The sequence below is a fragment of the Salvelinus fontinalis genome, chromosome 23, assembly GCF_029448725.1.
Source record: "Salvelinus fontinalis isolate EN_2023a chromosome 23, ASM2944872v1, whole genome shotgun sequence".
Lineage (NCBI taxonomy): Eukaryota > Metazoa > Chordata > Actinopteri > Salmoniformes > Salmonidae > Salvelinus > Salvelinus fontinalis.
The window spans coordinates 819,269-836,263 of NC_074687.1; the positions used below are offsets into that span (position 1 = coordinate 819,269).

Consider the following 16,995-nt stretch of genomic DNA (forward strand, 5'->3'; position numbering starts at 1 on the left):
CTACCTTCTACTAGAGTTGTACTACCTTCTACTAGAATTGTACTACCTTCTACTAGAGTTGTACTACCTTCTACTAGTTGTACTACCTTCTACTAGTTGTACTACCTTCTACTAGTTGTACTACCTTCTACTAGAGTTGTACTACCTTCTACTAGAGTTGTACTACCTTCTACTAGAGTTGTACTACCTTCTACTAGAGTTGTACTACCTTCTACTAGAGTTGTACTACCTTCTACTAGAGTTGTACTACCTTCTACTAGTTGTACTACCTTCTACTAGAGTTGTACTACCTTCTACTAGAGTTGTACTACCTTCTACTAGAGTTGTACTACCTTCTACTAGAGTTTTACTACCTTCTACTAGAGTTGTACTACCTTCTACTAGTTGTACTACCTTCTACTAGTTGTACTACCTTCTACTAGAGTTGCAATACCTTCTACTAGAATTGTACTACCTTCTACGAGTTGTACTACCTTCTACTAGTTGTACTACCTTCTACTAGAGTTGTACTACCTTCTACTAGTTGTACTACCTTCTACTAGTTGTACTAACTTCTACTAGAGTTGTACTACCTTCTACTAGAATTGTACTACCTTCTACTAGTTGTACTACCTTCTACTAGTTGTACTACCTTCTACTAGAGTTGTACTACCTTCTACTAGTTGTACTACCTTCTACTAGAGTTGTACTACCTTCTACTAGTTGTACTACCTTCTACTAGAGTTGTACTACCTTCTACTAGTTGTACTACCTTCTACTAGTTGTACTACCTTCTACTAGTTGTACTACCTTCTACTAGAATTGTACTACCTTCTACTAGAATTGTACTACCTTCTACTAGTTGTACTACCTTCTACTAGTTGTACTACCTTCTACTAGTTGTACTACCTTCTACTAGTTGTACTACCTTCTACTAGAGTTGTACTACCTTCTACTAGTTGTACTACCTTCTACTAGAGTTGTACTACCTTCTACTAGTTGTACTACCTTCTACTAGAGTTGTACTACCTTCTACTAGAGTTGTACTACCTTCTACTAGAGTTGTACTACCTTCTACTAGAGTTGTACTACCTTCTACTAGTTGTACTACCTTCTACTAGAGTTGCACTACCTTCTACTAGAGTTGTACTACCTTCTACTAGAGTTGCACTACCTTCTACTAGAGTTGCACTACCTTCTACTAGAGTTGCACTACATTCTACTAGAGTTGTACTACCTTCTACTAGAGTTGCACTACCTCCTACTAGAGTTGTACTACCTCCTACTAGAGTTGTACTACCTCCTACTAGAGTTGTACTACCTTCTACTAGAGTTGTACTACCTTCTACTAGAGTTGCACTACCTCCTACTAGAGTTGTACTACCTCCTACTAGAGTTGTACTACCTTCTACTAGAGTTGTACTACCTTCTACTAGAGTTGCACTACCTTCTACTAGAGTTGTACTACCTTCTACTAGAGTTGTACTACCTTCTACTAGAGTTGTACTACCTTCTACTAGTTGTACTACCTTCTACTAGAGTTGTACTACCTCCTACTAGAGTTGTACTACCTCCTACTAGAGTTGTACTACCTCCTACTAGAGTTGTACTACCTTCTACTAGAGTTGTACTACCTTCTACTAGAGTTGTACTACCTTCTGCATGCCCAGAAATCTGTTGAACAGTCGGTCAGATTGTTTCAAACAATAAAATAGGAAAATCTATAACGATGTGGCAGTTTTTGCCATACCTGAGCGGTATGACGGCTGCATGGTCCCATGGTGTTTGTACTTGCGTACTATTGTTTGTGCAGATGAACGTGGTACCTTCAGGCATTTGGAAATCTCTCCCATGGATGAACCAGACTTGTGGAGGTTTACAATTTTTTTTCTGTGGTCTTGCCTGATTTTACGGGTTGACATTTCTAAAAGGTTGCATCTTGGGACATTCCCAGCTGCCAGGTGTAAAGGTGTAAAGCCAAACGCGGTCGCCTGCAACACTACAAGCCACCCGACCCCAACACAGGCCCTTAGATGGCGATTCATCCTCCCCTCACCTCTTCATAAGGTACACATCCTCCCATATTAAACATGGCCACCTCTTCATAAGGTACACATCCTCCCATATTAAACATGGCCACCTCTACATAAGGTACACATCGTCCCATATTAAACATGGCCACCTCTACATAAGGTACAGATCGTCCCATATTAAACATGGCCACCTCTACATAAGGTACACATCGTCCCATATTAAACATGGCCACCTCTACATAAGGTACACATCGTCCCATATTAAACATGGCCACCTCTTCATAAGGTACACATCGTCCCATATTAAACATGGCCACCTCTTCATAAGGTACACATCGTCCCATATTAAACATGGCCACCTCTTCATAAGGTACACATCGTCCCATATTAAACATGGCCACCTCTTCATAAGGTACACATCGTCCCATATTAAACATGGCCACCTCTACATAAGGTACACATCGTCCCATATTAAACATGGCCACCTCTACATAAGGTACACATCGTCCCATATTAAACATGGCCACCTCTTCATAAGGTACACATCGTCCCATATTAAACATGGCCACCTCTTCATAAGGTACACATCGTCCCATATTAAACATGGCCACCTCTTCATTAGGTACACATTGTCCCATATTAAACATGGCCACCTCTTCATAAGGTACACATCCTCCCATATTAAACATGGCCACCTCTTCATAAGGTACACATCGTCCCATATTAAACATGGCCACCTCTTCATAAGGTACACATCGTCCCATATTAAACATGGCCACCTCTACATAAGGTACACATCGTCCCATATTAAACATGGCCACCTCTACATAAGGTACACATCGTCCCATATTAAACATGGCCACCTCTACATAAGGTACACATCGTCCCATATTAAACATGGCCACCTCTACATAAGGTACACATCGTCCCATATTAAACATGGCCACCTCTTCATAAGGTACACATCGTCCCATATTAAACATGGCCACCTCTACATAAGGTACACATCGTCCCATATTAAACATGGCCACCTCTTCATAAGGTACACATCGTCCCATATTAAACATGGCCACCTCTACATAAGGTACACATCGTCCCATATTAAACATGGCCACCTCTTCATAAGGTACACATCCTCCCATATTAAACATGGCCACCTCTACATAAGGTACACATCGTCCCATATTAAACATGGCCACCTCTACATAAGGTACACATCGTCCCATATTAAACATGGCCACCTCTTCATAAGGTACACATCGTCCCATATTAAACATGGCCACCTCTACATAAGGTACACATCGTCCCATATTAAACATGGCCACCTATACATAAGGTACACATCGTCCCATATTAAACATGGCCACCTCTACATAAGGTACACATCGTCCCATATTAAACATGGCCACCTCTACATAAGGTACACATCGTCCCATATTAAACATGGCCACCTCTTCATAAGGTACACATCCTCCCATATTAAACATGGCCACCTCTACATAAGGTACACATCGTCCCATATTAAACATGGCCACCTCTTCATAAGGTACACATCCTCCCATATTAAACATGGCCACCTCTACATAAGGTACACATCGTCCCATATTAAACATGGCCACCTCTTCATAAGGTCACATCGTCCCATATTAAACATGGCCACCTCTTCATAAGGTACACATCGTCCCATATTAAACATGGCCACCTCTACATAAGGTACACATCGTCCCATATTAAACATGGCCACCTCTTCATAAGGTACACATCGTCCCATATTAAACATGGCCACCTCTACATAAGGTACACATCGTCCCATATTAAACATGGCCACCTCTACATAAGGTACACATCGTCCCATATTAAACATGGCCACCTCTACATAAGGTACACATCGTCCCATATTAAACATGGCCACCTCTACATAAGGTACACATCGTCCCATATTAAACATGGCCACCTCTTCATAAGGTACACATCCTCCCATATTAAACATGGCCACCTCTACATAAGGTACACATCGTCCCATATTAAACATGGCCACCTCTTCATAAGGTACACATCGTCCCATATTAAACATGGCCACCTCTACATAAGGTACACATCCTCCCATATTAAACATGGCCACCTCTACATAAGGTACACATCGTCCCATATTAAACATGGCCACCTCTTCATAAGGTACACATCGTCCCATATTAAACATGGCCACCTCTTCATAAGGTACACATCGTCCCATATTAAACATGGCCACCTCTACATAAGGTACACATCGTCCCATATTAAACATGGCCACCTCTACATAAGGTACACATCGTCCCATATTAAACATGGCCACCTCTTCATAAGGTACACATCGTCCCATATTAAACATGGCCACCTCTACATAAGGTACACATCGTCCCATATTAAACATGGCCACCTCTTCATAAGGTACACATCGTCCCATATTAAACATGGCCACCTCTACATAAGGTACACATCGTCCCATATTAAACATGGCCACCTCTTCATAAGGTACACATCGTCCCATATTAAACATGGCCACCTCTACATAAGGTACACATCGTCCCATATTAAACATGGCCACCTCTTCATAAGGTACACATCGTCCCATATTAAACATGGCCACCTCTACATAAGGTACACATCGTCCCATATTAAACATGGCCACCTCTTCATAAGGTACACATCGTCCCATATTAAACATGGCCACCTCTACATAAGGTACACATCGTCCCATATTAAACATGGCCACCTCTTCATAAGGTACACATCGTCCCATATTAAACATGGCCACCTCTACATAAGGTACACATCGTCCCATATTAAACATGGCCACCTCTACATAAGGTACACATCGTCCCATATTAAACATGGCCACCTCTACATAAGGTACACATCGTCCCATATTAAACATGGCCACCTCTTCATAAGGTACACATCGTCCCATATTAAACATGGCCACCTCTTCATAAGGTACACATCGTCCCATATTAAACATGGCCACCTCTACATAAGGTACACATCGTCCCATATTAAACATGGCCACCTCTACATAAGGTACACATCGTCCCATATTAAACATGGCCACCTCTTCATAAGGTACACACCGTCCCATATTAAACATGGCCACCTCTTCATAAGGTACACATCGTCCCATATTAAACATGGCCACCTCTACATAAGGTACACACCGTCCCATATTAAACATGGCCACCTCTTCATAAGGTACACATCGTCCCATATTAAACATGGCCACCTCTTCATAAGGTACACATCGTCCCATATTAAACATGGCCACCTCTACATAAGGTACACATCGTCCCATATTAAACATGGCCACCTCTTCATAAGGTTCACATCGTCCCATATTAAACATGGCCACCTCTTCATAAGGTACACATCGTCCCATATTAAACATGGCCACCTCTACATAAGGTACACATCGTCCCATATTAAACATGGCCACCTCTACATAAGGTACACATCGTCCCATATTAAACATGGCCACCTCTACATAAGGTACACATCGTCCCATATTAAACATGGCCACCTCTACATAAGGTACACATCGTCCCATATTAAACATGGCCACCTCTACATAAGGTACACATCGTCCCATATTAAACATGGCCACCTCTACATAAGGTACACATCGTCCCATATTAAACATGGCCACCTCTTCATAAGGTACACATCGTCCCATATTAAACATGGCCACCTCTACATAAGGTACACATCGTCCCATATTAAACATGGCCACCTCTTCATAAGGTACACATCGTCCCATATTAAACATGGCCACCTCTTCATAAGGTACACATCGTCCCATATTAAACATGGCCACCTCTACATAAGGTACACATCGTCCCATATTAAACATGGCCACCTCTTCATAAGGTACACATCGTCCCATATTAAACATGGCCACCTCTTCATAAGGTACACATCGTCCCATATTAAACATGGCCACCTCTACATAAGGTACACATCGTCCCATATTAAACATGGCCACCTCTACATAAGGTACACATCGTCCCATATTAAACATGGCCACCTCTACATAAGGTACACATCGTCCCATTTTAAACATGGCCACCTCTTCATAAGGTACACATCGTCCCATATTAAACATGGCCACCTCTTCATAAGGTACACATCGTCCCATATTAAACATGGCCACCTCTACATAAGGTACACATCGTCCCATATTAAACATGGCCACCTCTACATAAGGTACACATCGTCCCATATTAAACATGGCCACCTCTTCATAAGGTACACACCGTCCCATATTAAACATGGCCACCTCTTCATAAGGTACACATCGTCCCATATTAAACATGGCCACCTCTACATAAGGTACACATCGTCCCATATTAAACATGGCCACCTCTTCATAAGGTACACATCGTCCCATATTAAACATGGCCACCTCTTCATAAGGTACACATCGTCCCATATTAAACATGGCCACCTCTACATAAGGTACACATCGTCCCATATTAAACATGGCCACCTCTTCATAAGGTACACATCGTCCCATATTAAACATGGCCACCTCTTCATAAGGTACACATCGTCCCATATTAAACATGGCCACCTCTACATAAGGTACACATCGTCCCATATTAAACATGGCCACCTCTTCATAAGGTACACATCGTCCCATATTAAACATGGCCACCTCTACATAAGGTACACATCGTCCCATATTAAACATGGCCACCTCTACATAAGGTACACATCCTCCCATATTAAACATGGCCACCTCTACATAAGGTACACATCGTCCCATATTAAACATGGCCACCTCTTCATAAGGTACACATCGTCCCATATTAAACATGGCCACCTCTACATAAGGTACACATCGTCCCATATTAAACATGGCCACCTCTTCATAAGGTACACATCGTCCCATATTAAACATGGCCACCTCTTCATAAGGTACACATCGTCCCATATTAAACATGGCCACCTCTACATAAGGTACACATCGTCCCATATTAAACATGGCCACCTCTTCATAAGGTACACATCGTCCCATATTAAACATGGCCACCTCTTCATAAGGTACACATCGTCCCATATTAAACATGGCCACCTCTACATAAGGTACACATCGTCCCATATTAAACATGGCCACCTCTTCATAAGGTACACATCGTCCCATATTAAACATGGCCACCTCTTCATAAGGTACACATCGTCCCATATTAAACATGGCCACCTCTACATAAGGTACACATCGTCCCATATTAAACATGGCCACCTCTACATAAGGTACACATCGTCCCATATTAAACATGGCCACCTCTACATAAGGTACACATCGTCCCATATTAAACATGGCCACCTCTACATAAGGTACACATCGTCCCATATTAAACATGGCCACCTCTACATAAGGTACACATCGTCCCATATTAAACATGGCCACCTCTACATAAGGTACACATCGTCCCATATTAAACATGGCCACCTCTTCATAAGGTACACATCGTCCCATATTAAACATGGCCACCTCTACATAAGGTACACATCGTCCCATATTAAACATGGCCACCTCTTCATAAGGTACACATCGTCCCATATTAAACATGGCCACCTCTTCATAAGGTACACATCGTCCCATATTAAACATGGCCACCTCTACATAAGGTACACATCGTCCCATATTAAACATGGCCACCTCTTCATAAGGTACACACCGTCCCATATTAAACATGGCCACCTCTACATAAGGTACACATCGTCCCATATTAAACATGGCCACCTCTTCATAAGGTACACACCGTCCCATATTAAACATGGCCACCTCTTCATAAGGTACACATCGTCCCATATTAAACATGGCCACCTCTACATAAGGTACACATCGTCCCATATTAAACATGGCCACCTCTTCATAAGGTACACATCGTCCCATATTAAACATGGCCACCTCTTCATAAGGTACACATCGTCCCATATTAAACATGGCCACCTCTACATAAGGTACACATCGTCCCATATTAAACATGGCCACCTCTACATAAGGTACACATCGTCCCATATTAAACATGGCCACCTCTACATAAGGTACACATCGTCCCATTTTAAACATGGCCACCTCTTCATAAGGTACACATCGTCCCATATTAAACATGGCCACCTCTTCATAAGGTACACATCGTCCCATATTAAACATGGCCACCTCTACATAAGGTACACATCGTCCCATATTAAACATGGCCACCTCTACATAAGGTACACATCGTCCCATATTAAACATGGCCACCTCTTCATAAGGTACACACCGTCCCATATTAAACATGGCCACCTCTTCATAAGGTACACATCGTCCCATATTAAACATGGCCACCTCTACATAAGGTACACATCGTCCCATATTAAACATGGCCACCTCTTCATAAGGTACACATCTTCCCATATTAAACATGGCCACCTCTTCATAAGGTACACATCGTCCCATATTAAACATGGCCACCTCTACATAAGGTACACATCGTCCCATATTAAACATGGCCACCTCTTCATAAGGTACACATCGTCCCATATTAAACATGGCCACCTCTTCATAAGGTACACATCGTCCCATATTAAACATGGCCACCTCTACATAAGGTACACATCGTCCCATATTAAACATGGCCACCTCTACATAAGGTACACATCGTCCCATATTAAACATGGCCACCTCTACATAAGGTACACATCGTCCCATATTAAACATGGCCACCTCTACATAAGGTACACATCGTCCCATATTAAACATGGCCACCTCTACATAAGGTACACATCGTCCCATATTAAACATGGCCACCTCTACATAAGGTACACATCGTCCCATATTAAACATGGCCACCTCTTCATAAGGTACACATCGTCCCATATTAAACATGGCCACCTCTACATAAGGTACACATCGTCCCATATTAAACATGGCCACCTCTTCATAAGGTACACATCGTCCCATATTAAACATGGCCACCTCTTCATAAGGTACACATCGTCCCATATTAAACATGGCCACCTCTACATAAGGTACACATCGTCCCATATTAAACATGGCCACCTCTTCATAAGGTACACATCGTCCCATATTAAACATGGCCACCTCTTCATAAGGTACACATCGTCCCATATTAAACATGGCCACCTCTACATAAGGTACACATCGTCCCATATTAAACATGGCCACCTCTACATAAGGTACACATCGTCCCATATTAAACATGGCCACCTCTACATAAGGTACACATCGTCCCATATTAAACATGGCCACCTCTTCATAAGGTACACATCGTCCCATATTAAACATGGCCACCTCTACATAAGGTACACATCCTCCCATATTAAACATGGCCACCTCTACATAAGGTACACATCGTCCCATATTAAACATGGCCACCTCTACATAAGGTACACATCCTCCCATATTAAACATGGCCACCTCTACATAAGGTACACATCGTCCCATATTAAACATGGCCACCTCTACATAAGGTACACATCCTCCCATATTAAACATGGCCACCTCTTCATCTCAACAGGCTCCATTTTAAGACCTTAATATCTCACTTTAGATAATCTTCAAGAACAGTGTTGAAAACATCCACTGTACCTACATCCCTAATGGAACCCTATTCCCTATATAGTGCACTACTTTGGACTAGAACCCAATGGCACCCTATTTGGTATTTTATTAGGATCCCCATTAGCTGTTGCAAAAGCAGCAGCTACTCTTCCTGGGGTCCCACACAGAACATGAAACATAATACAGAATGACATAATACAGAACATCATTAGACAAGAACAGCTCAAGGACAGAACTACATACATTTTTAAAGACACACTTAGCCTCCTGTCACACCCTGGCCTCTGTTATATTGATTTTCTTTATTAGTTTAGTTAGGTCAGGGTGTGACATGGGATGTTTGTGTGTTTTGTCTAGTTTAGGGTGTGTGTATTGTTTTAGGGGGTTTTGTAGTATGTATGGGGTTGTGTTCAGTAGAGAGGTTTAGGAAAGTCTATGGTTGCCTGGTTTGGTTCTCAATCAGAGACAGATGTTTATTGTTGTCTCTGATTGGGAGCCATATTTAAGGCAGCCATAGGCTTTAGGTGTTTGTGGGTAATTGTCTATGTTGAACGTTTGTAGCTTGTGTATGCACTTACGTTTGTAGCTTCACAGTCGTTTGTTGTTTTGTTTTGTAAAAGTGTTCGTTTCGTGTTTCGTCATCTCTAATAAAAGAAGATGTCCTCATATCCCGCTGCGCCTTGGTCCGCTTATTATGACGATTGTGACACCTCCATAGCAATAGATACACACAAACTATCTACGTCAGATAGGGGAGAGGCGTTGTGCCGCAAGGTGTTGCTTTATCTGTTTATTGAAACCAGGTTTGCTGTTTATTTGAGCAATATGAGATGGAAGGACGTTCCATGCAATAAGGGCTCTGTATAATACTGTACGTTTTCTTGAATTTGTTCTGGATTTGGGGACTGTGAAAAGACCCCTGGTGGCATGTCAGGTGGGATAGGTGTGTGTCAGAGCTGTGTAAGTTGACTACAAAAACAATTTGGGATTTTCAACAGTGTTTATTGTAAAAAATAAGTGATGCAGTCAATTTCTCCTCAACTCTTAGCCAAGAGAGACTTGCATGCATACTATTTATATCAGTCCTCTGATTACAATGAAGAGTAAAATGTGCCGCTCTGTTCTGGGCCAGCTGCAGATTAACTAGGTCTTTCCTTGCAGCACTGGACCACACAACTGGACAATAATCAAGATAAGATAATACTAGAGCCTGCAGAACTTGCTTTTTGGAGTGGGGTGTCAAAAAAGCAGAGCATCTCTTTATTACGGACAGACCTCTCCCCGTCTTTACAACCATTGAATCTATATGTTTTGACCATGACAGTTTACAATCTAAGGTAACACCAAGTAATTTAGTCTCCTCAACTTGTTCAACAGCCACACCATTCATTACCAGATTCAGCTGAGGTCTAGAACTTAGGGAATGATCTGTACCAAATGCAATGCTCTTAGTTTTAGAGATGTTCAGGACCAGTTTATTACTGGCCACCCATTCCAAAACAGACTGCAACTCTTTGTTAAGGTTTTCAGTGACTTCATTAGCTGTGGTTGCTGATGCGTATATGGTTGAATCATCAGCATACATGGACACACCTACTTTGTTTAATGCCAGTGGCAGGTCATTGGTAAAAATAGAAAAGAGTAGAGGGCCTAGAGAGCTGCCCTGCGGTACACCACACTTTACATGTTTGAAATTAGAGAAGCTTCCATTAAAGAAAGCCCTTTGAGTTCTATTAGATTGCCATATCGTGGATTCAGAGCTGAGGTTGAAAAGCAATTTTTTTTCAACTGGCTATGGTCGATAACATCAAAGGCTGCACTGAAATCTAACAGTAGAGCTCCCACAATCTTCTTATCAATTTCTGTCAACCAATCATCAGTCATTTGCGTCAGTGCAATACATGTTGAGTGCCCTTCTCTATAAGCATGCTGAAAGTCTGTTAATTTGTTTACAGAGGGGCCTCCCGGATGGTGCAGTGGTCTAAGGCAGAACCCAGAGATTCTGGGGGCGGCGCACAATTGGCTCAGCGTCGTCAGGGGTTAGGGAGGATTTGGCCGGCAGGGATATCCTTGTCTCATCGCGCACTAGTGACTCCTGTTTCCTCTGACACATTGGTGCGGCTGGCTTCTGGGTTGGATGTGCGTTGTGTCAAGAAGCAGTGCGGTTGGGTTTCGGAGGACGCATGGCTCTCGACCATCACCTCTCCTGAGTCTGTACGGGAGTTGCAGAGATGAGACAAGACTGTAACTACTACCAATTGGATACCACAATTTTTTTTACAGAGAAATACCATTATATTTGGTCAAACACAATTTTTTCCAACAGTTTGCTAAGAGCTGGCAGCAAGCTTATAGGTCTGCTGTTAGAACCAGTAAAGGACGCTTTACCACTCTTGGGTAGCGGAATTACAAAGACTTTCCTCTAGGCTCAGATTAAAGATAGGACAAATAGGAGTGGCTATAGAGTAAGCTACCATCCTCAGTAGCTTTCCATCTAAATTGTTTATGTCAAGAGGTTTCTCATTATTGATCGTTAACAATCATTTTCCAACCTCTCCCACACTAACTTTACAAAATTCAAACTTGCACTGCTTTTCTTTCATTATTTGTTTTTTTATGCATGAATATAATTGCTCACTGTTTGTCGTGGGCATTTCCTAAGTTTTCCCACTTTGCCAATTAAATAATCTTTAAAATAATTGCCAACAAATGGTTTTGTGACGAATAAGCCATCTGATTCGATGAAAGATGAAGTTGAATTTGTCTTTCTGCCCATAATTTCATTTAAAGTACTCCAAGGTTTTTTTCCCATCATTATTTATATAATTGATCTTGGCTTCATAATACAGTTTCTTCTTCTTTTTGTTGAGTTCAGTCACATCATTTCTCAATTTGCAGAAAGTTAGCCAGTCAGATGTACAGCCAGACTTATTAACCACTCTTTTTGCCCCATCTCTTTCAACCATACAGTTTTTAAATTCCTCATCGATCCATGGAGCCTCAACAGTTCTAACAGTCAGTTTCTTAACAGGTGAATGTTTATCAATAATCGGACGAAGCAATTTCATAAATGCATCAAGTGCTGCGTCTGGATGCTTCTTATTAATCACATCAGACCAACAAATGTTTTGTATGATCTCATACACTATTGTAGGCCCAGCTGTTGGAACTTTGTCTTTCCTGGATATAGCCACTATATTGTGATCACTGCATCCAATGGGTACAGATACAGCTTTAGAACAAAGTTCTACAGTGTTAGTAAAAATGTGATCAATACATGTGGATGATCTTGTTCCTGTGCTGTTTGTAAACACCCTGGTAGGTTGATTAATAACCTAAACCAGATTACAGGCACTGGTTAGAGTGAGAAGCTTCCTCTTGAGCGGACAGCTTGATGAAAACCAGTCAATATTCAGGTCCCCAAGAAAGTAGACCTCTGTTTACATCACCTACACTACCAAGCATTTCACACATATTATTTAGATACTGACTGTTAGCACTTGGTGGCCTATAGCAACACGCCAAAAGAAAAGGCTTTAGATGAGGTGAACCTGCAACCACAACACTTCAATGACATAAGATCTTCTCTAAGCATTAGAGGGATATGGCTCTGAATATATACAGTAACACCTCCCCCATAAGCATTACAGGGATATGGCTCTGAATATATACAGTAACACCTCCCCCATAAGCATTACAGGGATATGGCTCTGAATATATACAGTAACACCTCCCCCATGAGCATTACAGGGATATGGCTCTGAATATATACAGCAACACCTCCCCCATAAGCATTACAGGGATATGGCTCTGAATATATACAGTAACACCTCCCCCATAAGCATTACAGGGATATGGCTCTGAATATATACAGTAACACCTCCCCCATAAGCATTACAGGGATATGGCTCTGAATATATACAGAAACACCTCCCCCATAAGCATTACAGGGATATGGCTCTGAATATATACAGAAACACCTCCCCCATAAGCATTACAGGGATATGGCTCTGAATATATACAGCAACACCTCCCCCATAAGCATTACAGGGATATGAATATATACAGTAACACCTCCCCCATAAGCATTACAGGGATATGGCTCTGAATATATACAGTAACACCTCCCCCATAAGCATTACAGGGATATGGCTCTGAATATATACAGTAACACCTCCCCCATAAGCATTACAGGGATATGGCTCTGAATATATACAGTAACACCTCCCCCATAAGCATTACAGGGATATGGCTCTGAATATATACAGTAACACCTCCCCCATAAGCATTACAGGGATATGGCTCTGAATATATACAGCAACACCCCCCCCCCCCCCATAAGCATTACAGGGATATGGCTCTGAATATATACAGTAACACCCCCCCATAAGCATTACAGGGATATGGCTCTGAATATATACAGTAACACCTCCCCCATAAGCATTACAGGGATATGGCTCTGAATATATACAGCAACACCTCCCCCATAAGCATTACAGAGATATGGCTCTGAATATATACAGTAACACCTCCCCCCCCCCCCATAAGCATTACAGGGATATGGCTCTGAATATATACAGTAACACCCCCCCCCATAAGCATTACAGGGATATGGCTCTGAATATATACAGTAACACCCCCCCCCATAAGCATTACAGGGATATGGCTCTGAATATATACAGTAACACCTCCCCCATAAGCATTACAGGGATATGGCTCTGAATATATACAGTAACACCTCCCCCATAAGCATTACAGGGATATGGCTCTGAATATATACAGTAACACCCCCCCCCATAAGCATTACAGGGATATGGCTCTGAATATATACAGTAACACCTCCCCCATAAGCATTACAGGGATATGGCTCTGAATATATACAGTAACACCTCCCCCATAAGCATTACAGGGATATGGCTCTGAATATATACAGTAACACCTCCCCCATATGCATTACAGGGATATGGCTCTGAATATATACAGTAACACCCCCCCATAAGCATTACAGGGATATGGCTCTGAATATATACAGTAACACCCCCCCCCATAAGCATTACAGGGATATGGCTCTGAATATATACAGTAACACCCCCCCCCCCCCATAAGCATTACAGGGATATGGCTCTGAATATATACAGCAACACCTCCCCCCCCCCCCATAAGCATTACAGGGATATGGCTCTGAATATATACAGTAACACCTCCCCCATAAGCATTACAGGGATATGGCTCTGAATATATACAGTAACACCTCCCCCATAAGCATTACAGGGATATGGCTCTGAATATATACAGTAACACCTCCGCCATAAGCATTACAGGGATATGACTCTGAATATATACAGTAACACCTCCCCCATAAGCATTACAGGGATATGGCTCTGAATATATACAGTAACACCTCCCCCATAAGCATTACAGGGATATGGCTCTGAATATATACAGCAACACCTCCCCCATAAGCATTACAGGGATATGAATATATACAGTAACACCCCCCCCCCCCCTCCCCCATAAGCATTACAGGGATATGGCTCTGAATATATACAGTAACACCTCCCCCATATGCATTACAGGGATATGGCTCTGAATATATACAGTAACACCCCCCCATAAGCATTACAGGGATATGGCTCTGAATATATACAGTAACACCCCCCCCCATAAGCATTACAGGGATATGGCTCTGAATATATACAGTAACACCCCCCCCCCCCCCATAAGCATTACAGGGATATGGCTCTGAATATATACAGCAACACCTCCCCCCCCCCCCATAAGCATTACAGGGATATGGCTCTGAATATATACAGTAACACCTCCCCCATAAGCATTACAGGGATATGGCTCTGAATATATACAGTAACACCTCCCCCATAAGCATTACAGGGATATGGCTCTGAATATATACAGTAACACCTCCCCCATGAGCATTACAGGGATATGGCTCTGAATATATACAGTAACACCTCCCCCATAAGCATTACAGGGATATGGCTCTGAATATATACAGTAACACCTCCCCCATAAGCATTACAGGGATATGGCTCTGAATATATACAGTAACACCTCCCCCATAAGCATTACAGGGATATGGCTCTGAATATATACAGTAACACCTCCCCCATAAGCATTACAGGGATATGAATATATACAGTAACACCTCCCCCATAAACATTACAGGGATATGGCTCTGAATATATACAGTAACACCTCCCCCATAAGCATTACAGGGATATGGCTCTGAATATATACAGTAACACCTCCCCCATAAGCATTACAGGGATATGGCTCTGAATATATACAGTAACACCCCCCCCATAAGCATTACAGGGATATGGCTCTGAATATATACAGTAACACCTCCCCCATAAGCATTACAGGGATATGGCTCTGAATATATACAGTAACACCTCCCCCATAAGCATTACAGGGATATGGCTCTGAATATATACAGCAACACCTCCCCCATAAGCATTACAGGGATATGAATATATACAGTAACACCCCCCCCCCCCCTCCCCCATAAGCATTACAGGGATATGGCTCTGAATATATACAGTAACACCTCCCCCATAGGCATTCCTGTCTCTATAGATGTTATATCCTTGTATTGCTACTGATGTATCATCAAATTAATTATCTAAGTGAGTCTCAGAAATGGCTTATACTAATTTTATCTGATGTGAGTTGGTTATTGATTTCATTAACCTTATTTCTAAAGCTACATATATAAAAAATATGAATATGAGCTATTTTCCTAGAGAGAGACGTAATACTGAAAAGAGCGAACAAAGCAAGAGAAAAAAATATACATTCGGCAGTCCATTAATCAGTGTGTGTGTGTGTGTGTGTGTGGGCACTGAGGTGTTGAAGCTATGAGCCCATAGGCTTGTCTCTCTCATCCCTTCCAGGCTTCTGGGAGGGAGGACAATGAGGCTGTCATGTCCTCACGTGCTCTGGCAGCTTTTATGGCTGGGATCAGTTTTTTTCCTCTTCTGGCGCACAGCTTTAGGATAGTCCTCATTGAGGAAGATATACGTTCCTCTCAAGTTCTTGGCTCTTTCTAGAACAGCTACCTTGTCCTTGAACCTCAGGAACCTGACCACTATCGGTCTGGGCCTATCATCTGGGCCTGTCACCTGGGCCTGTCACCTGGGCCTGTCACCTGGGCCTGTCACCTGGGCCTGTCACCTGGGCCTGTCACCTGGGTTGGTGATGGGTTTTTCAGTTCTGTTGGTGCGCTTCACCTCAATCTTCCTGTGGCCCATCTTCAATTTCTCAGATCATTTCCCTCACTTTGTCCTCAGACTCCGTCCAGGTCTCATGTGGAGATTCTGCAGTTCCGTCCACAACCATGTTGTTTCGCCTTGATTATCCCTT

At 42.3% G+C, this 16,995-nt stretch overlaps 1 protein-coding gene across 2 annotated transcripts in view; it reads right to left on the reverse strand.

The window, feature by feature from the left end:
• Positions 1 to 9,695: 9,695 nt before the first annotated feature.
• Positions 9,696 to 16,995, reverse strand: part of igf2bp2a (insulin-like growth factor 2 mRNA binding protein 2a) — a 79,105-nt gene continuing 71,805 nt past the window's right edge. For both annotated transcript variants that reach the window (XM_055877523.1, XM_055877521.1), the window contains one exon: positions 9,696 to 11,824. In XM_055877523.1, the coding sequence (XP_055733498.1) occupies positions 11,810 to 11,824 (15 nt within the window). In that variant the 3' untranslated portion in view covers positions 9,696 to 11,809. The remainder of the gene's footprint in view (positions 11,825 to 16,995) is intronic.